Source organism: Babylonia areolata, chromosome 8, assembly GCF_041734735.1.
Source record: "Babylonia areolata isolate BAREFJ2019XMU chromosome 8, ASM4173473v1, whole genome shotgun sequence".
NCBI classification, from domain to species: domain Eukaryota; kingdom Metazoa; phylum Mollusca; class Gastropoda; order Neogastropoda; family Buccinidae; genus Babylonia; species Babylonia areolata.
Window position 1 is genome coordinate 25,761,857 of NC_134883.1, and position 21,653 is coordinate 25,783,509.

Sequence of the window (21,653 nt, forward strand, 5' to 3'; positions counted from 1 at the left end):
GCCATCCTTGCCGAACTCATTGGAGATGCTCAGAACGACATGCAGTGGTGTAAGATACGATGGATCTCTGAATTTTTTTTCATACACTCAGCACTTAGCAGTGTTCAATTAAAGGAAAACTAATCAGGCTTTCTTGAGGGACCAGTCTAGGAAAACTTTAGTTCTTTCCCCTTGGCTGTTAACCGCGTGAAAGGCTTTTTTTCTCGATTTTTCTTGACCGAGTCAGAGGTCGCGATGCTTACACAACAAACATGGCGGTGCAGCGAACATACTCCCTGCGTGAGGCTGTCGAAATTGCGACAGAAGAAGGATCAGACATTGAACATGACCTCCTAGACACTGGTGACAAATTCTCTGATGATTTTTCTGATGATGATGACATTCAGTTAGTACCAGATGATGATTTTGAAAGTGACGAAACTTTGATGACTGACCCCTACAACGATGAGACAGAAATCGACAGTGACACAAGTGACGGCCATACTGCAAGACAAGATGTCTTGACTGTAGATACTGACGATGAAGAATAAGAGCACTTGTACAAGTAGATAAAAGACCTGACAAACTTCCCACTGGCTGCACCTTTCACTGGGACCCCAGGTCTCACTGATTTTCCAGACACACCCACTCCTGTTGGGGTGAGTGTGTTTACAATTTGATATTGTTGCTAATTTATTTTTTGTGTAAATAATGTTGATTTTTACAATTTTTAATGAATAATTTCTATAGATAAATGTAAACTTATCATTTTCTGTGTGTGCACTTATCAAATTGTGTGGAGGGGTGTCTGTGCAATGGGTGTGTCAGTGTATTATGCGTGGGCGTGTCTGTGCATGTGTTATTTATACTGTCACTCCTGAATTATTATTAATGTGTATATGCTGTGTAATATTATTGATGTTTATTTTGCATTTGTTTTTTGTTTTGTTTTTTGCCCTTTTTTCTGCAATACATGCAAAAGCTTTTCTTCTTTTCTTCTTTTTCTTCTTATGACAAGATTGTCTGTTATTCAAAACACTTTACACGCATGAGGAGATCTGCCAGTCACAGGAGCAGACATGGGGAGACTGAGGCCAGGCAGTCACTGGCCTGCTAACATTCCACCCACCAAAGAGCAGCAGACCAGGAAAACACAGAGGGTGTAAGGTGTGTTACGCCAAACACAAAACACAAGTCAAGAGGTGAAAAAAGCCACACAAAAAAGCCACCACAATCATATGGAAACAGTGTAAAGTGCCCCTCTGCACTGTTCCATGCTTTGAGGTATTCAACAGTCAAGGACTACAGCAAATAATCATCTAGCTGCAGCACAAAAGTGGAAATATGTTTTTTTCCTTCTTTTTTTTCAAGTGATGGATTTGTATGGTTTTGCGTTTTCTGCTTTTCCAGTGTTGTGATCTTTTATTTTATTTTTTAACAGTTTGTTGTGCAACATTTGACTTCAAACTGATTCATGAGAATCAGGGAACCTTACTGTGTGAGAAAATCATCTTATGCTTCTTTGTGGATCAGCTGATGGATATGACATGCCTGGTGAGTACAGTATACCTATTTTTCAATTTTTTTTGTTTTTCAGTATTTAGTGACATAATTTTTTTAATTTTTTTTTTTAATATTTAGCAGAATTTAATGAGAAAACTGTTTTTAAATGTTAAAAGAGACAGTCAACTTTCTAGTGATATATAATTTGTATGTCTTTGTCTCTGTTTGAAAGTGTTGAATTTTTTAAATATGCCCATATTTGATTGTCACAGCAAAACTACATGAACTATTTAACTACATCTCCATGGAGTTAATTGTGAGACGTCTCTCAGGTAGAAATCAATAAGGTAGCAGGGATTTTCCCGAGTGGGCAAAGGCAAGAGATGAGGACCATGCTCTGACTTCGTGAACTCTGGCTGAGGATGCATTAAGTCCCAACCCTGCGTCTGCATACAAGCCTTTAATAACACTGATTGGCTTTCAGACAGAGATGTCTTGCTGATCTCATGGGAGTGGTCAATGTGTCAACTGATGAACAAGTGTCGAGCCTTTGAGACTCAAATCATCATCTGCTGAAGACTCTAAGATGATCAGAGTAAGTGATAATTTTTAAAAACCCTGCGCAAGCCTTTACAAAGTATTGAAAATATTGTCTGCGCAATCGGACAGGTTTAGAAAAGGCCTTAGCCCTCCTGACAACAATCTACTTGCCCCAGACAGTCGGGGCTTCTTCAAGAGACTTGAGGGCTGACTAAAAAGGCCTGATCCCGAGACACCATCCACATCAGGGCTGATCGAAGCTTGGACTTCATCCCTCCAGCCCTTGCCTCTACTGATATCAGGGTGCATAACAAGAGTTATTGTCATTGGATGACTGTCCATCCTCAACTGCCTTCTGTGTCTGAGGCTGGGGTTGGCAACCTCTATTTCTGGCCCTCTCACCCTTACCAGTCTTAGCACTATCTGAAGATTATTAAATCAAATTATCATCAACCTCCTGAAGATTGTCCAACAGAGCAGACCTAATGGCAAAAGTTTACACCAGTCTAGCATGGTCATTCTATTGCACCAAATATAGAACCATCTCATGATGCCCTTTAAGCAAACCAAAGGACCAGTACCTTTCATTCTCAAACAAAACAAATCATTACAACACAGATCAGTGTTAAATGACATAAAAAGACAAGACAAAAAATGGTTCAACTTACCTAAGACTTTGATCTTGATGGGGTCACAGCCGTTGAGTTCTGTCATGCCCTGCACCTCAGAGAAGGTGACATAGTCACCATCTTCCAAACCATGTTTGGTTTCATCCACTGTGGCCACCACACTTTCCTGCCCCTGTTGTCAGTACAAGACCATGCACACACACTGTCATTCACCCCAACATAGAGACATAATACCACATGCTAACAGATCTGCATCTTTAATCCATCCTCAATGCACTGAACCACCTCCTCTAACATTTCATGCCAGTTCACCCAAGGAGCAAAAAGAAAAGAAAAGTCATTTGGTTACACTGCAGCCTGTCTGATCGCTGGCCTCAGAGAAATTCCACCTTTGAAAAGGGTCAGAATTAACACTGCAGACCACTTAACAGGTAATTCACAGCACACTAAGTAATGGGCAAGAAGGAACTCCATGTCAGTATGTGTGTGCATGTGTGTATGTCTGTTTATGTGTGTATGCAACTGCACATGTGTGGGCACAAGTATGTGAACATGCAACAATGGGACCACAAGCATTTGTGCACAAGCTTGTGAAATCATGATACAAATGTGAACAAAGTGTAATAAAGATAAATGAAGCATTCGTATGGTTGAAATGTAATTATGGATAACTTGACCCAGCAAAACACCAAGACAGGGCTTCTAATAATGCGTAAATATGCATCCCTGACACTTTCAAAATGGGAAGTACGCACTGCATGGGACATTCTAAAACTTTCTGGAACAGTCATAAAATTGTATATAAAAAAATTAGTGTATCAGAGCTTCAGCCTGCCTTTGTATACATGTGTGTAGCAGTAAAAGAGATTGGATCAGAAAGTGCATCAGAGTGACCATTTGAAGGTTGTCCAGGACCCTCAATAACTATGGTAATAGGACCCCTAAGATACTTAACAGAAGCTCTGGCCAGAAATCAGAAAGTCAAAAAAAAACAACAACAACACCTCATTTTGTATGACAACTGACTAACAAACTTCACAAACTAATAAGACTGTCTTAGACACACATAGAGGGATACTCTCTACCCTGAATGTGGACATCACTACCTACTATCAACTTTGTAACCAGTCAGCTTACTTCTCTCCACACCCCCACATGCACCCCCACACACACCCTCCGCCACACTCCCCCACCCCCACCCCTACATCCCCTTCAGACCTCACCTTTTCTATGTCCGCAATCATACAGGAAATCGGCTGTTCACCATCAGAATCAGCCACCACAAAGTTGGTGCCAAAGTCACAGAAGACTTTCCTGTAAACAACATCAAGACTTTCAACGCAAAAAACACATTTACACATATATTATCTCCACACTCTTGTTTGCTCACTCACAAAAAAAGCTCTCATCCATCATTTGCACCCATGTATTTCAAAAGACAATCCAGATGATATAATAGCTTTCAGAATTATTTTTCCTCCTCCCCTAACCCTTGTGAATTTACAAATTCAGCAACAAGAATCAAGCCAATGGCAGTCATTTACATGATGCTTAATTTCAGGAGCAAGACAGCTACCCAGTTAACCCTCCTTCAACATGTACGGTAGCGGCTTGCAGTTAACACCCAAATGTGCCCAGTACCGCCAGCTAAACACGTGCTTACTATGGACGCAGCCATTGTTGTTTACATAAACGAGACTCTCGCGAGATTCAGCCTCGTTTTTGGCACTTCCTGCCATGCATTTTGCTCTTTTCAGAGTCCAATTCGCTTGAATTTTGACAAAGTTGTGAATTTTTAAAGTTGCGAGATAAGTTTGATGATTGCCGAGCTTTAGTGTAATCTAAACGATGATTCTGAAGATTATTTTGAACCGTTTTAATGACTTTTGTGTGAGAATCTTGTAAAAAAATCAATCGAACTTAGTGACATAATTATCAACTGACCGAGTTTTGCCGAAAATGAGAGTGAGAAGTTGGTAGCTTGTACTATAGACCCGTGTCTAATCTGTCATTCATTTAAAAAATTATTGAGAAAGTTGTGTTACAGCAGTTACAGGAACATCTACAGAAAAACAGACAACTCAAAATTTGTCAATCAGCCTATGGAAAAAACCACAGTACAGAAACTGTTCTTCTCTCTGTTACAGTCCTCTTTAGAATACAGACATAAAACTTGCATCCTTAGTGGCATTCCCAGATCTGTCAGCAGCATTTGATACAACTGACCACCAAATTCTCATCAACCATCTCTGGCATTCTATCTACTGCTTTAAAATGGTTTTCATCATATGTTTCAAACCGTGAGCTCTGCATTAACCATTATACACCTAACCTGCCCACTGTCGGCTTGCAGTGAAACACCCAAACCTGCCCAATACTGCCGTCTAAAACACGTGCTTACTATGGACGCAGCCACTGTTGTTTACATAAACGAGACTCTCGTGAAATTCACAGCCTCGATTTCGGCACTTCCTACCATGCATTTTGCACTTTTCAGCGTCCGATTCCTTGAATTTTGACAAAGTTGTGAATTTTTTAAGTTGCAAGACGGGTTTGATGATTGCCGAGAGCTTTAGCGTAATCTGAACACTGATTCTGAAGATGACTTAACAGTTTTAATGATTTGTGCATGAGAATCTTGTAAAGAGTGACCTAGATTTTTTTTTTTGCTGCCCCATCATCTGCACCGTTTCAGTGGCATTACTCCCACACCGCTCATTTAGATTCCCCGATACACAGCCACACCCAGGTTTGTCCATCGCAGTTCCAGCGTCGGCAGTCCACAGGGAACCATCGATGTTAGGTCGGCAGGAGGCCACACACCAGAGGAGACCCTGCACTGCTGCTGAGTCACTTCGGTGGTGTTCAGTGGTGCCTGTTCTGTTTTAACGTACTTAGGACACCACCTACTAAGCCCCCTACTAACGACAATAATGGCTTAGTCGCGGAGCCAGACTGAGTGAGCGTCCCTCCCAGAGTGGAGACCGCCACCACGTCCCTCAAACAACAGCCCCCCATGAATCTGTCGACACTGACGACATTGACAGGACTCACCCCAAGCACGGAAGTGGAGGGGTATCGAAACTGAGGTCACCATGAGAGCAGGGCATGAAAGGCCACAGACTTTGAGACAATTTTGTTTATATTGATGACGATGAAGGGGCAGGAGGATGACGATGATGATGGCGATGTTGCTATGGAGGTCCATTTTGGTTTGGGACTGCGTGACAAGGCTGTACTCTACGCTTCCTGTCATAATGATATCCCGGCGTTAACCAGGCCCAAGAGATAGACACTTGCAGTGTTGGTCAGGTAATTAGAGCAACACACCCAAAGACACATCCTTGAAGTGGATGACACTCAACTATGTGGTCCCAGTCTCCTCATTTAAGCCCACAGCACACTCAACTCCAGGTAGGAGCCGGCCACGGGCCGAAAAACCCACCTCCGCTGGGATTCGAACCCGCGTCCTCCCAGCCGTCAGTCCACGACGCTAACCACTTCGCCACGGCAGCTGGTGAGTGACCTAGATATTGACTGACCCGAGTTTTGCCAACAATGAGAGTGAAGTTGGTCACTTGCATGTGAATTGATCGCTGGACCTCCGAAATCATAATCAAACACTGGATCTCTGAAATCAATACTGTCAGAGAGTTGGTCTTCATTTTATTGATATTTATTGGCGTTCTGCACGATCTTCCTGATTGTGCTAGTTCAATGGAATATACTACTGCTTTGGTAGTTTTGCCAAAGTTTTAAAGTTTTAAAGTTGTAAGATGAGTTTGATAACTGTCAGTCATAGTAGCGTAATCCGAACGACTATTGTGAAGATGATTTCTGCGTGAGAATTTTGTATAAGTGACCGTACTTTGTGACCTAGACATCCACTGACAGTTTTACCGATACTGAGAGTGTAGTTGGTACTTGAGTGTGAATCGATCACCCGACTTCTGAAATCGTGAATTGATCACCAGACTTCTGAAATCCTGAATCGATCGCTGCACATCCGAAATCCTGAATCGATCGCCAGACTGTCGGAATCGATACTGTCAGTCGTTGATTGCACTGATACTTAATGGTGTTCTGCACAATCTTCCTGATTTTGCTAGTTCAATGGATTAAATCTTTCTTTTCATTATGGAGAAATTGTATGTGAGGTAGGTCTGTTGTTTGTTTTATTTTATTTGCCGCTGCTTTTCTCCCCACCATCATAGGAAAACACATCATCCCTCAAAATGAAAAGAACATAAAAATCAGCATGTTCATTGTTACAATTTGAGCAAGAAAAAGAATAAAAAGAAGATGTGTTAGAAGATACTGCAGACCAGACAAACTTATTCCAAAGAAAATCATACTCTAATTAAAATAATTTTTTCAAAGTTGACTGTCAAATTTGACATTTTTATTTTGTCTGTGTAAATACAAACCAACATGACCCTGGAAACTAAAGTTATGTGAAGAATGCAGGAAAAATAAATATTTGCAACAAAAGGTAATTATATTTTTAATCAATGTTTATAATTACCCACAATCTTTCGGTGGCTGCCGGAAAAAGAGGGCGATAACTAGCGGGACAAAGGGGAGGTTACCTACTTCCGGGAGGTTATCGGCCGTAGTTTCGTCTGCTCCGCATAGGCGGATAGTAGTTTGCACAGGACAGGAATGTCAGACCCCTGCCGGAGTCTGCACTAGTTGGGTCACGGTTAAGTATGTGTAATTAAACAATGTTTATAATTACCCACAATCTTCCGGAAGGTTATCGGCTGTAGTTGCTTTCGTTTTCTCCGCATAGGCGGATAGTAGTTTGCACAGGACAGAAATGTCAGACCCCTGCCGGAGTCTGCACTAGTTGGGTCACGGTTAAGTATGTGTAATTAAATCGAAAATCGCAAGAGTTATTCCCCTTGGCATGGGATTTCAGGGGTGATTAGTGCTGGGTGACCTAGGGGTAAAAGGGTTTTTTTCGGGGGGGTTTTCATGGAATTGATTTCAATGCAACATATTGCTGCTACAACCATTTTTCTACATCCCTTATGCAAGACTTTACCATGCAATGAATCACAGTGGATTGGCAAGCCAGTGATTTCACTGTTTACAACAATCATTTCACAAGAGGATGCACCGATTCACATATTAAAGTTTATATTACTCCATATCTCACCACCAAAGCATGTTTTCAATGTTTACTTGCAGCAGTGAAAATTTCAATCATGAGAAACAAAAATAACATACCCAAAAAGGCCATGTGTCTCTGCCACGATAAACTTGATGTTGTGAGAGTGACAGTATTCCCCCACGCGGACCTGATCATCGTACTTGGAGTTGGTCAGTACTACCACCTGCATGACATTGGTAAAAACTTAATCCTCCAACAAAATCATGCCAGTCCAGTATCATTACTTTTCATATATATATACATACAGAGCTGAACTCATAACCTAACAACAGATTAGTTAAATCAATTCTGAACTAATTCAAATGTGTCTGAACAATGAACAGATCACAAGAGGTCATATCCAAATCTCACTTCCACCCTTCATCTCTTATGACACAATCATCCTGTACCATTACATGTATAAGTATACAAAATTAATAGTACACCATACAAAGGGGAAAATAACACCTAACCAAGCTTCTAAGAACAGCTCATTTGTTGCTAAGAACAGCTCACTTGTTGCCAAAAAATGTACAATTCCGTAATAATACCCAATTATCAAGTCCAGACAAAAAATATTCAAGGCTTTCAAAAACAATCTAGGTGAGTGGATCAGCATAAAATATGAAAGACACAACAGTAAGGAAAACAAAGAGATTGTAAGAAAACAGGAAATTTCCAGAGTATCTAAAGACAGGGATATCAATTACACTTAAACAACACCCAGCATCCCCACACGGGAATCCTGGGACATCAAGCTGTAATATATTCACTAGTTAGAAGAAAAAAAATTTAATCCATAAAATTGTGGAATGGCCAGACCTGGAACTGGGACAGAAAAGCTTCATCCAAGTCAGCTGTGCAGTTGTTGACAGAAACGTAGCTGTTCAACTCTGCCAGTCGAGGGTGGCACACTTCTGCACGATCCTTTCCAATGTCCTCTTCTCGAAGGAAAAACTGCACACATGCACAAGCATTAATCATTATCTTCCTAACAAAAATCAACAGTCTGATTAATGAAAACAGATTTTCAATTATTTTATACACATCTTTAATCGTGTTTTGAATACAAATATAAGAAAAACAAAAATATGTAAATACAGTTTATTCTAGTTGATTTTATTCAATTGCCCTCTTTTCATCCTCATCCTCATGCAATAAACACATTGACAGTGCAGATAGGGTAGACTGATCTTTATTACTTTGTAGAATTGTGTGTAAGAGATGGTGATAATGTGTGTCACACTGTCTTTATCTATTCTTTTTTTTTTTTTTTTTAATTCATCTGCTAACAGCAATTTTTGCTGATCTGGCAACTGCCTAGAACATTTTGCTAATCTGAAAGTTGACAAAATGATTCATTCCTGACCTGAAATTAATCCAGAAAACTCACACTCAACATTTCAAATGCTTATTTCTTCCATTACTCTGCTGCTAAGTCAGTATCATAATATACTGACACAACAAATATGTATCTTTTCAAACTTCTTTTGAGACTGCAGAGAAACCGCAAGGTAGGAATAGTTATCTACATGGAACTGGCTATACCCAGCAAAATCTTCCAACTTTTTCCCCCTTGCCCTCTTCTGCACTTCCCATGAGTTAATTTTCCCCATTTCAAAGAAACAAATAAATACAAAGATTCATTCCACCACAAAACAGCGATGCACCTCCCCAAAGCTTTCCTTTAATAAGTCTTCCATGGTGGTAAGTATTGCAGCCACTCACTTGAGAACTGAGGTCATTGAAAACCACCTTCCCTGGGTCATGGATGGTGACTGACTTGACACCACCCAGCACCACATTTTTGGCAATCTCAATGCCCAAGCCTCTCATCCCCGAAATCAGCACATTCGAGTGGGCCATTTTTCGCATGGCTTCATGGCCCAGCACGTACCTGGTCAGATACATCATAACAATGAGTCAGCGCATCTATCTGTGTGTACTATTGTTTTTGTAATTCAAGCATGTGTACACACAAAGCATCACACTCACACACACACACACACACACAAACCAACATATGCTACACATATGTATTCCTCCTGGAAAACTTGTGAGGCAGAGCACATCTTATCTTTACATATAAGTATATACAAAAGATAGTATTAATTTGGTATTCATCACAACTAAGATCTGTCATCAATGAAACTGAAAGAGGCATCCACTTACAGCTGGCGAGAGTATAAGCCCTCATCAATGTCATCAACAGCATCAACTGTTCCATTTTTTTCCATCTCCACCTGTGACAAAATACATAAATTTTGTTGGTCGTCCATGGCAGAATCATTTATAGGAAATTTTCTTCCTAAAATTACGTTTATTTTAACATACCATGACCCACTGGTGCAGACTCTGGCAGGGATCTGATTCCCTGTCCTGTGTAAACTACTACCCCTGAGAAGGGGAGAAAACGGAAGTACATGCGGAAAAAATGAAAGAACATATAACATACACAAAATCATTAACATTTACATAACAATCTGAAATCTGCATCACTTTACTTGAGGAATGGACAACTTTGGCATAGCAACCTATCTTTATACAGCCACCAAGAAAGAACACCAACATAAAATTTAACCACCAGTTTAAAAGGGCTTGTAGAAACAATCTTTTCATATCTTGTTTTCTAGAAAACAAAACAGACATCTTTCAATCATGTGATAGTAATTAGCCTTCCCTTTATTCAGCATCATTGTTCAATGCTTAAAAACAATCATGTGAGCCAGTAAGTGTGTCACTGCTCTATAGTCAAGAAAAACAGCCATCACTGGTAGCTCTATCAATGATATAAGGACATGTACAACATATATATGACTATGAGGAAATACACTCACAGAGTTGTTACTTGTACTACCAGTGGCCTCAAAACAATTGCCAGAGGTGTTCTCTTCGATGCGGGCTCTCTTGGCAGGAGGGGCGGTGCTATCACTGGACATCTGCAATGCATATATTTCACATCAGATGACAATCATTCCAAAGCAGATCAAATGTTTTTAACAGATTAATATCTCACATATCTATTTTCTTAACGGCATAATTTTCTGGGACAGTCAGAAGCCTTGTTGGGTGCAAGTAAATGAAAATGGTTGAATGTTTTACATACCTTTGGCCAACTGGCTTGCCTTAAGTCAGTCAAGTACCACATTTGCAATCCTGGTCACTCTTTCTAATGTTTTTATTCATTGATCAATCTGAAATACGTACCTTGCTCCAGGTGTGTGCATACACACACACACATACACACACACATACACACAGAATTATATATATATATATACATATATATATAATGTATTCTTCACTGATCACTGGACACAATGCACACACAAAATCATATGCAAGTGAGTGAAAGGTGTGTGTTCACTGTGCTTTCATCTTATCTTTTTAATTTCATTTCTTGGTGCTCGTGTCAAGTTGATGTATATAACACAATGTGCATAGGATATGAGTGTGCATGTGTTCATGCTTGGAGTGTTGGTGGTGATGTGTGCAACACAGTCTGGACAAATGCCAAAATGGGGGAGCAGAAAGGAGGGGATAGGATAAATGTGAGGTTTAGCAAGATATCTTACCAGATCGGTAAAAGGCATGTGTATGAATTTATAGAATTTATAAGGCTGTCGGCAATTTCATTTCTGCATCAGATAATCATGTAATTATTTTCCTTTTTTTTCTGTCGCATCATACACCCTGTTCCAATGGCGTTACTCTCATGTCATTCTTAGTTTTACAGAATGCACCATACACAGCCAAACCCAAGTTCATCAGTCACAAGTCTTATTTATAGTATGCAGTCCACAAGAACAATCAATACATAATGTTCAAGTCATTTTAAGGCCAAACACCAGATGAGACTTTGCACTGCTGGTTAGTTACTTTGGTAGTGGTGCTGAGTAGCGCTTCAGATCCAATCTACGTAGGACATCACCTACTATGCCCCCCATAGATGACAGTAATGGCTGAGTCAAGGATCCTGTGCAACTGATTCTCTTTACCTGGACTTCATGGTCCCTGACCTTCCATTTGATTCACATAAACAATTCAATCCTATGGAGTTTACTATTACAGCCTCAAAAAGCTTCCCTGTCATACCTATGCAGAAAAAATGCTGAAAATATACTGAAATTGTCAGTTTTTTCCTCCAAATTAACACATGTGGTCACAGATGGAATACTGTAGAAGTTAGTTCCCTTTGCTTGCAGTTAATACATATGCTGGAACATGGGAACCATTTTAATGTGAAGAATTTTGAGACACCCGAGCATTCCTCAGGCAAAAAATTCAATGAGTGAAGAAACAAAAAGAAAAAAACCAGGCATGCAAAGTTTCAACTTTTCATAAGCTGAACTTCACAGACAAAGATCTGGAACTCCAACTAACAGGTACACTGTTCCTATCTTAAGTTTAGTGGGAATGGAGACAGTGCCTGGAAGTTATGACCCTCCCAGTCTGACAATCATCACTTTTTGCAGTCTCTGTTCAAGTCAAAAATGTGGTCTGCAGCAGTTTGTTTCATTGTCAACATTCATCTTCAAATTCAATGGCATAAGAAAGTATTAAGCCTAACCTGGATGGCTGTGACAATACACTGATAACTGTTTTTAATTAATCTCTAACACAATTATCAACACAACAGAACAGTATATTAGTGTGAACAAAAGCAGCACATAAGAGTAAAAAAGAATATGATGAAAAAAAAAGATTTAAATAAAAGTTTTTCAATGATGAAGATTATAAACCACGTCCTGTGAAATATCCATTCCAGTTTCACACAACCAATAATGTGACTAATTAAAAACAAATAAAAGAAAGCAAAACACAGAAAGTCGATTAAAAATCGTTCTGAGTTCACATCTTCTTTCGCACGAGTAGCTTCCAGGAATGACATCTTAATTAAAATGAAAATCTAACATCGACAGTTGTTTCTGCTCCCTGGGCCTTCGCCTGGCACTGGGTTCAGCAGCTCATTTCCTGTTCGCAAATCCGTTTACCAAATAGTGAAACAACTCATTCCTTCAGAAGTGTATGTGACATTCAAATTGCGGAAAATATCAAACTTAAAAAACGAAAAACAAAACACGTGAATAACCTGAAAATAATTATTTGTTCGACCAAACGCTCTTTAACTGTTCACTGCCTCACACGCCGGCGTCTGCTGGATGCAAATGGCGGACGACACAATGAGCATTCCGCAACGCACAAATGACGGGATATCATTGGTCCACACAAAGCGAAAGAAAATTGAAGGAAAATGATAACAATAACAGGAAAAATACCCGATTTTTACAAAAGATGAATAAAACTTCAATTCAAACAGTATTTCAAACACGAAACTGCAACTTCTAGGGTCACATTTATTCCATCCTTTGGTGTCCCAAACACAATGTCTAGATCTATGTCTCACCCAAAATTGACAAGTCACAAGCCTGTTTGCTATCAGCAGGCTTACTCCACTTGCAGCCAATGATCGCAGTTCAGATCGGCGTTGATTTCATCAGTTAGCCCTTCGTGGAATGTTGGAATCAGTTATCTTTATTAATCTAAGATCACCTTAAATTCACTGTAATAAAAAAAATAATTCCAATCTGTTTCAACAGCAGACGACTCGCTCTGTGTTCTCTCGTTCTCGTTGTTACTTCCTGTTTCTATGCTTGGTGTTTATTGATGCATTGTGGGAAGTATGACAGTCAGTTGATAAAAATAAATTGTGATGTCATTTATCTATAATTAGGTCTTCGTAAAAGCAGCCATATTATCTTCATGTGAAAATAAAATTGACGAGACAACAAAATCAACAACAATACACCTCTCTCTCTCTCTCTCTCTCTCTCTCTCTCTCTCTCTCTTTTATTCTTGTGATACGTGTGCCGCGGCTTCTTCAGCAGTCCAGCTAAACAGCATGATTTGATTTGGCAGTCAGTTTCTTTAAATATAATCTATTTTTTGGTTCAACCATCATAATTATTCCTTGTATTATTTCGCGCGCGCGCGCGCACACACACACACACACACACACACACACACACACACACACTTGGAGTTCAGCGGTGGGACCGCCGGCCGGGCCGCTGAGAAACTACGCAAGAGCCTGATCTGACTTGACTGACACCTTCAGACGGCGGACCGACTGAGCTCTCTGAGAGAGTCGAGAGGCAGACTGACAGACAGATCGACAGATACTATCAACAGAGAGAGACGCGGAACAGGCAAACAGGCAAGAGTCGGCCGGTATACTTGGAACATCGTCCGATAATCGATATCGTCTCTCTCCGGCGGCAGTTACGTCAACGTCGGCTCATTTGAAGCGATGAGCACGAAGCTGTCGGGATCAATAGTTCAGCAAGCGTTTTTGAGGGGTTTTTTGGGGGGGTGGAGGGGGGGGGGAGGGGGTTGTTTCAGTTGTTTTGCTTTGTTTTGGGCTCAGTTGTTTTTGTTGTTGTTTTTGTTTTTAATCAATAACATGTTCATCGGCCTGCTGATCATAATGCAATTAATTCTGAATATTAAATACATTCTCATCGATTCGACTGGCACGTGACCGAGAAAGGCTGTGTAGTTGAATGAGAGAAGACCTGTTCTAAGTTTATGACGTTCGACTGACGGAAACATCAACAATGATGTAAAACTGGACGAAGCGTGAGCCTTCAACAGCGCTGTTGTCATAATGACTACGTACTAAAATTATAGTGGGACTGGTGTGTGGTGGGAAGTGCCAAACAGCCATTCAGCTTTGCTCTTTTTTTTTTTTTTTTTTTTTTTTTTTAACTCTTTCGAGACTGTTCTAATCGGGAAAATCCGCAATAGGGTCGTGAGCGGACAAAGACACGTTGAGACCACATGCCTGCTTCACGGAAACAGCCTCCGAAACGTAAAATAATCCATAAGACTTGTGAGGCGCTGCATTCTCTGCAGTTGAACAATATTCAAATAAAAAAATTCTTCCCTCACCACCACCCACAAATCATCCAACTTCCTTTCTTGTTGTCTCTTTTAAAAGAACTACGATGATAAAATTACATGCACTACGATTCTTCCGCTTCATCCAACCGTGTCTGTCCCACTAATCTAAAAATAGGATGAATATACTCCTCAGTGTGTCTGTCCCAACTGAGCGAAACCGTTCATTCATGGCCTTTTTTCGCGAAGGCCGTGGATTAACTTGAACCTGCGCATGAGAGGATGTCCAAACCAGTACAACAAGGTTTCTTTTTCCTCCACTTTCTGCCATATATCGTGATAAGCAAATGTAAAGTACGAATCATCATCATCATTATACAATAATGATAATTTTGGAGGAAAGCATTTTTGCATCTGGTGCCGGAAATCAGTGAACACAGTGGTTTCCCAGTCAAGTAGGACTACAGTTTCAGTTTGAAGGTTTCACATCGTGCTGACTGCTTCAAACATACGCGCACCCCTTTTTTTCTTTTTCTTTTTTTTTTAAACTTGGTGAGCTGCCTTGAAAGAATAATAAAAAGAGCTGATGCCTGACTTGATGACCCCGGGCGCTCGCATAAAACCAACGCGTTAAAAGCGGCGGGAACTCTAGGTTTGTATTGAACATTTAGATACAAGAGAGGCAAGGCCGTCAAGACTCACTTTTGATACACTTTTTTTTAAAATTAGAAATAAAAGAAAATTAAGATAATCGTTAAAATGAGTTGTGTATTTCAGTGTTATTATAAAGCTTCGGGTTAAAAACTGAAAACAAAATCAGTGGCCAGCTGAGCCGGCGCAGATTTGAACCCGACATGTTCGGGTGAGAAGAAATTGTCTCACTCACTGCCGACTGTCCATGAATGACGTTCAAAAATTAACATTTAAGTATCATTCTTTTTTGGAAGGCGATAAATCGATTGCGATATCTGATTCTAAGTGATAATGCTGTAAATCATATCATTTTGGTGTATTTCGGGCATTAAAAAATTCTTCAGGGCAATTGACTAAGATTTTTTAAGTCCGCGGTAAGGGAGACGTGGCCGTATCGCCCCAGTCACACACTAGCAACATTTAGCCGTTTTTCTCTGGATGTAGATAGATGTACAAGTTTAGTTACACACGCCGGGTCGATTCAATTTCTCTTTTATGTTCATTCTTCAGTGTTAATTGAGTATCCACTTTAAAGAATCATATGCAGTAAACACGTTGACTGATGTAATCTGTGTCACTGTATGTGTTCTGTCCAGAATTTGTATTTTTCCATTTAATTCAGTGCGAACAAGAAAATTGAGGTCACGCCGTCACTCGGCACTAAGCATCGCCAACGCGACTGCACGCAATCGTGCTGTATGCGGCTCCTGAGTCGGATGTCATCAGTCATCATGCGATGTCGCATGAGAGCTTTGTGGATGACACTCAGCTTTATCAGTCGGTTTCCATAGCTGAATTTGATACACTAAATGATAAGACTGAATTTATGATAACCTGTCCAAAGAAGTTTTGTCAACATCCTTCCTTTCCTGGCTCTGTTCTGATCAATAGCACACCTGTTTCACTTTCTCCTTCTGTTCGCAATCTTGGTGTAATCCTAGACCAGTCTCTTTCCTTCCAACAGCACATTTCAAATATCTGTAAAGTTGCCTATTTGGAACTGCGTAGAATCAGTTCTATCCGCCAATATCTCTTAACCGATGCAACCAAGACACCTGTATGCTCTCTGGTTCTCTGAAGATTGGATTACTACAACTCTCTTTTGGCCGGCCTTCCCAGATGTCTATCAGACAGACTCCAACGAATTCAGAATAACGCTGCCAGACTCATTTGCAGAGCTTCTAACTTTGACCAAGTTTCTCCTCTCCTTCAGTCTCTCCACTGGTTACCTGTTTCTGATCGAATAGACTATAAGCTGTTGACGGATCTGGCCCCAAGTATCTTCCTGAACTTCTCCATATCTATACCCCGTCTCGCCAGCTCCGTTCTTCCTCTGATACTCGACTTCCCAGGATACCTCACGTCAGAAGACCTATGGACACAGATCGTTTTCTTTTTAATCGCCAAAGACGTGGAACAAGCTCCCTGACAACCTTCGTCATTCTGATTCCCTCGCATCTCTTAAATCTCGTCTCAAAACGAACCTTTTCCCTCAGCAATAAGTTCATTTGTGGCAGGTCCACTTCCTTTGCCTTAGCTGTGCTTGACTATGTGTGTATACATATATGTATATAACTACATGCATGTATATGAATGTGTATTGTGTGTGTGTGCGTGCGCGCGCGCGCACGTGTGTTTATGTAAGTTTGTGCCTATGTGTGCGTATGTGTTGAGGGTAGCTGTTACATACACATATATGTTAAAATGTATGTATCCATTGTGTGTGTGTGTGTGTGTGTGTGTGTGTGTGTGTGTGTAGTCACATTTGGTGTGTGTATGTAACATTGATGTAATGTGTTAAGCACCAAGAGCAGATTTCTGGATAGTGTGCTATATAAGTATCCATTATTATCATTATCATTATTATTATCTGAAGGCCAGTAGGTTGTCCATTCTTCACAATAGCGGTTTCGGTAAAGCCAAAGGATGAGCCTTTTTCTCAGCCTTTCTCTCCTTGTTGCCTTGGTTCTCATTAACAAATCATTTTAAAATCGTTACTTTATACTTTGGTTGCTGTGTTTGTTGCCGAGTTTCTTCAGGAATCAGTGCTTGAAATATTCCATGCTTTTTTTTCTCCTTTTTTGTTGTTGTTGTTGTTGTTGTTGCTTTTTTTACACACACAAACACACGCGCGCGCGCACACACACACACACACACAATTGATACACAAATGTAAGCAGTAGCACAGTATGCTGCGTGCACTGACACTCATCAGTGCACGCGTACATGCCGGCCACTGCTGCACCCATGGACACCTGACACTGCCGGACCAGCCCGTCGAAAACAATGAGGCACACCGACGTGCGCGCGAACACACACACACACACACACACACACACGCACGCACGGCGGCACAGACTGCACACTTGACACATAAACACCCTCACAAAGAGCCAGTTCAACGTGTTTGGCCAGTTTCTTCACTTTCAATGGCAGCACATCTCAGTGCACTGGTGGCACGAATGGAGAGAACTGTTTTAATACGTTGTCTAGTTAAACACCGACATTTTTAATACACTCTCTCTCTCTCTCTCTCTCCCCATGTATATGTGTTTGGTGGTGGGAGTGGGGTTATGATGTCACAGTGGGCGCGTCAGTGCGCGCGGCACCATGCTTGTGTGATGTTTGATTAATGTCTATTTACTGACTTTGCCACCGCCCGATACTGATTTGAAATCAGTGTTGAACTACCCCGCATATCCAAAGGGATTAATTTCTGAGTGGATACCAAACTATGTCAGCGTTACACTCCGGTCTTACCGTACGTAATGTTAAAGTCAATCTCTCGCTCTCTCTCGACCCCGCGCGCATTCTAATTCGTCCGTTTCAACTTACATTGTAATACAGTAGGCCAATGATGAAACTGAAGCAACTGCCCTACCCCCACCTCTCTCTCTCTCTGTGTACTGTGCGCGTGCCAGTGTGTGCTGACTGAAGTTGTCTTCTCAGATTCTCCATGCGTGATGTTCAAAAGCAGCCGCTCCTTCTCTTTTTGTCACGTACGTACACAGATAATAATTTCATTGTTCTTTTATTCCAAGCTCAAAAGCCGCAGCTTTTATATCGCAGGGTTTTGCCGCCCTAGCAGTTGAGTCGCCTGCAACTGATATAAAGAGTGAAAGGGGAGCCTATTCATGTCACATAACAGCCCAGCTGATGTTCTTGGACATTGCCAGCATGACACTGAAGACTGCTCCCGCATTTTTTTTTCTTCCGATTCTGCGTCAGAGACAGGCTACTGTTTGTTTTCAACACAACATGAAAAAAAAATGTTCAAGTGAAGAGAAGAGGATAGAGGACACAAGAACTTAATTTTTTGAGATATAATTCATTTCATTTATATTCACAGTATGCTGCTGTGTGAATAAACTCTCAATACCATTTTTCTTCAATGAGATGTGATTATGTATAACAGTTGTATCAATTCATGGTATGCTGTGTGAATAAAGTCCGAATGCTATTCAGCATCATGGAGGTGGTGTTTGCTGTTGTTGTTTTCCTCATTATCTGTTGAGTTAATAATCCGAAAAAGGATTAAGTATCTTGAAATAGGAATGACTTCATTTTTACATGCTGCTGTGTGATGTGCGTATATAAAACGTTTAACTTTTTTTTGGGGGGGGGAATTATGGGAATGGGGATCTTTCTTTTTTCCCCTGCTTCTTCCTCTCCCAAATTCCCAACTACACCCCATTCCTGTAACCCCATTTCGCATTACATCCCCAATCCTATTTCAAGAATAAAGAATTTTTGTCAATAACTGCTTCTTGTAAATGCATGTTTCCAATGGACATTAATTCTTTTTCAAAGATTATATCTATCGGGTTCCGGAAACATTAAAAATATACCCGGCATGTACATATCTGAAAACAGAGTGTGGCTGCCTAATGCAGTCAGACACATAAAAGCCCGGACATTCATTGATATAAACGAACATCAGGGTGCTGCTGCCCATTAAAGTGGAAGATGTTTTCTTATGAATATGATTACATTTGTTTCTGTCAAATTTACAGTTTCATGTATCATTTTCTGTGGAGACGACAACTGAAAAAAACAACAGCAACAACATCCACTTAGTTATCTGAGAATGATAACGAAGAAAAAAAGGGTGATGAGCACCATGTAGGGCAGCATGGGTTGAGCGATGCCCACCACCACCATCGAGTACATGCACCACACAGACATTAGCAGCACTCTCCCAGGCGACCAGTCCGGCCTGTGCCCAGCTGCCCAGTGATGGCCGAACTCCTCAAAACGCCGTCCGAACAGGTAGCCGGGCCCACTGGATGCCGAGGACAGTGTGCTTGTTTCGCTTCCGTTGATGGACGGATCAGGGTGAGATCCTTCTCTCGGTGGGGCGGCTTTGACGTCATTGTCTTCCGACGAATCCGAACTGTTCGCCGTCATCGAGCGGTAGTACAGATCGTCCAGTTTGATACGTTTGTGGAACTGCTCGTGCATGTCCAGATCTGTGGCGTTTGGTGATTTTCGGCGGCGCAGTCGGTGCGTGCGGTGGGCCGTCTGCGTGCAGATGGAGCGAAGAGTGACAACGGACTGGCTTTTCATCTGAAAACAAGGAAACAAATAACAACAAAAACAAAGAGAGATCGATGACATCATGATTTGAGTCAGCTTGCACACTCACGCCTCAGTCCTGCCTTTCTAAGACCCCACTCCCCACACTGACAAAAAAAAAAAAAAAGAAGAAAAAAAAAGTGTGCCTGTCAGACTGCTTACATTTGTCCGCCCGTATATCTCTCTAGCAAAGAACATTCATTTGCAACATTAAGCTCATTAATATCTTACAGGAGTTTGTTAGTGTCCACTGATGCATTAAGTGAGCTAATAACACCGACAGCAGATACGACCAAGAAAAGAAGTTATCGTTTTGTCAAGTTTCTCGAGGATAAAACTTATGTGAAAACTTTGGCTGATGAAAAAAAAAAAATAATAAAATAAAATTTAAAAAAAAAGAAGAAGAAAAAATCGATGCGACAAAAGAACATTGCGAATTTAATTTACGCTCATATTCAAGGTAGGGTGTTTTGTTCTGGATGGAGGATAGGAGAGAGACAGTTTACTGATCATTTTTGTTGCTGTAAAATTTTTGTGAGGTGGGTGTTGCATTCTTCTTCGTGTGTGTGTGTGTGTGTGTGTGTGTGTGTGTGTGTGTGTGTGTGAAGTCTTGGACGAATTTGTCAAATGTTAATGAAACCGGCGTACATGAACTGGCTGTCAGATCCAGTGAAACTCCCATAATTATAACTGACGAAATCAACAACACACACTTAACTAGATTCATCCTGAAACCGACACACACCAACTCAGAACTACTTAGAGCACTGGGTCACAAAATATACCACAAACAAACAGAAGATCTCGGGTTGGAACACAACCCATACCCTGTTCCGTTCTTTCTTCCAATCACAGACGAGGTTCTGGATGAGGAAGGAGGTGGAGGCGTGGCCGCGGAGGATGGTGGAGGCGGGGAAGAGAGCCCGGCACGTGGGGCAAGGCAGACACAGGTAGCGCAGCGAGGTGTCCGGATTGGCGTTTCTGGAGGTCTGACCCAGCCTGACCAAACAGCTGAAAGAACGGGCGTCACACCAACGATAAGCCCGGATGAACACACTGCCATCTGCCCTCAATATCCAGATTTCTACGCCAAACTATAAAGAACATATTAAATGTAAACCAAAACAAGACTTCAGTGAATGTTGCCCTCAACATCTAGACTTCAACTGGAAACTATTAAGAACATACTGCAGGAGCTCAGTGATCAACAAATAGTCGCTGTTTTGCAATTAATGTGCATGTGTCGAGTGCTCATTCTTCTCAAGCTTGTGCGGCGGGCAGATGAGGTAAGAATTTGAAAAGAAAGGTTCTTTCCCCCTGATCTTTGTTTAAAAAACGGGGAGAGGAGATGCGTGAGGGAAATGCAGCGCTATGAGGGATCTCGATATTTCTTCAACCTTGTACCGGGTACAGAGAGAGAACATATATACATACATAATTTTATACGCATGGCGGTGCTTGGAAGGAAAGATCTTATCGTTACGCGTTTTCAGTTTCACAGGGAAGAGAGAAGATCCGTGAATGGCGGAGCCCGTGACGCAGAAGGAATCTCAATGATGCCTAACTTTAGGGGACAGGGAAGACGTGCGGGAGATGTCATAGGAAAGATCTCAATGAACGCACTATACGTATTCATCTTATACAGGGAAAAGCAGAGGTGAACAAAGGACACTACTCGT

General features: G+C 41.1%; 1 protein-coding gene across 2 annotated transcripts in view; it reads right to left on the minus strand.

Moving 5' to 3' along the window:
• Positions 1-13,458, minus strand: part of LOC143284681 (ubiquitin-like modifier-activating enzyme 1) — a 43,981-nt gene extending 30,523 nt beyond the window's left edge. The window contains exons 1-8 of one of the 2 annotated variants that reach the window (XM_076591610.1): positions 13,214-13,458; positions 10,644-10,745; positions 9,979-10,049; positions 9,535-9,703; positions 8,629-8,763; positions 7,884-7,990; positions 3,875-3,965; positions 2,691-2,823 (exon numbers count right to left, since the gene is read on the minus strand). In XM_076591610.1, the coding sequence (XP_076447725.1) occupies positions 2,691-2,823; positions 3,875-3,965; positions 7,884-7,990; positions 8,629-8,763; positions 9,535-9,703; positions 9,979-10,049; positions 10,644-10,745 (808 nt within the window). In that variant the 5' untranslated portion in view covers positions 13,214-13,458. Of the gene's footprint in view, positions 1-2,690; positions 2,824-3,874; positions 3,966-7,883; positions 7,991-8,628; positions 8,764-9,534; positions 9,704-9,978; positions 10,050-10,643; positions 10,746-12,898; positions 13,079-13,213 lie in introns of those variants that run through there. The other variant, XM_076591611.1, reaches the window with a different exon arrangement.
• Positions 13,459-21,653: the final 8,195 nt, after the last annotated feature.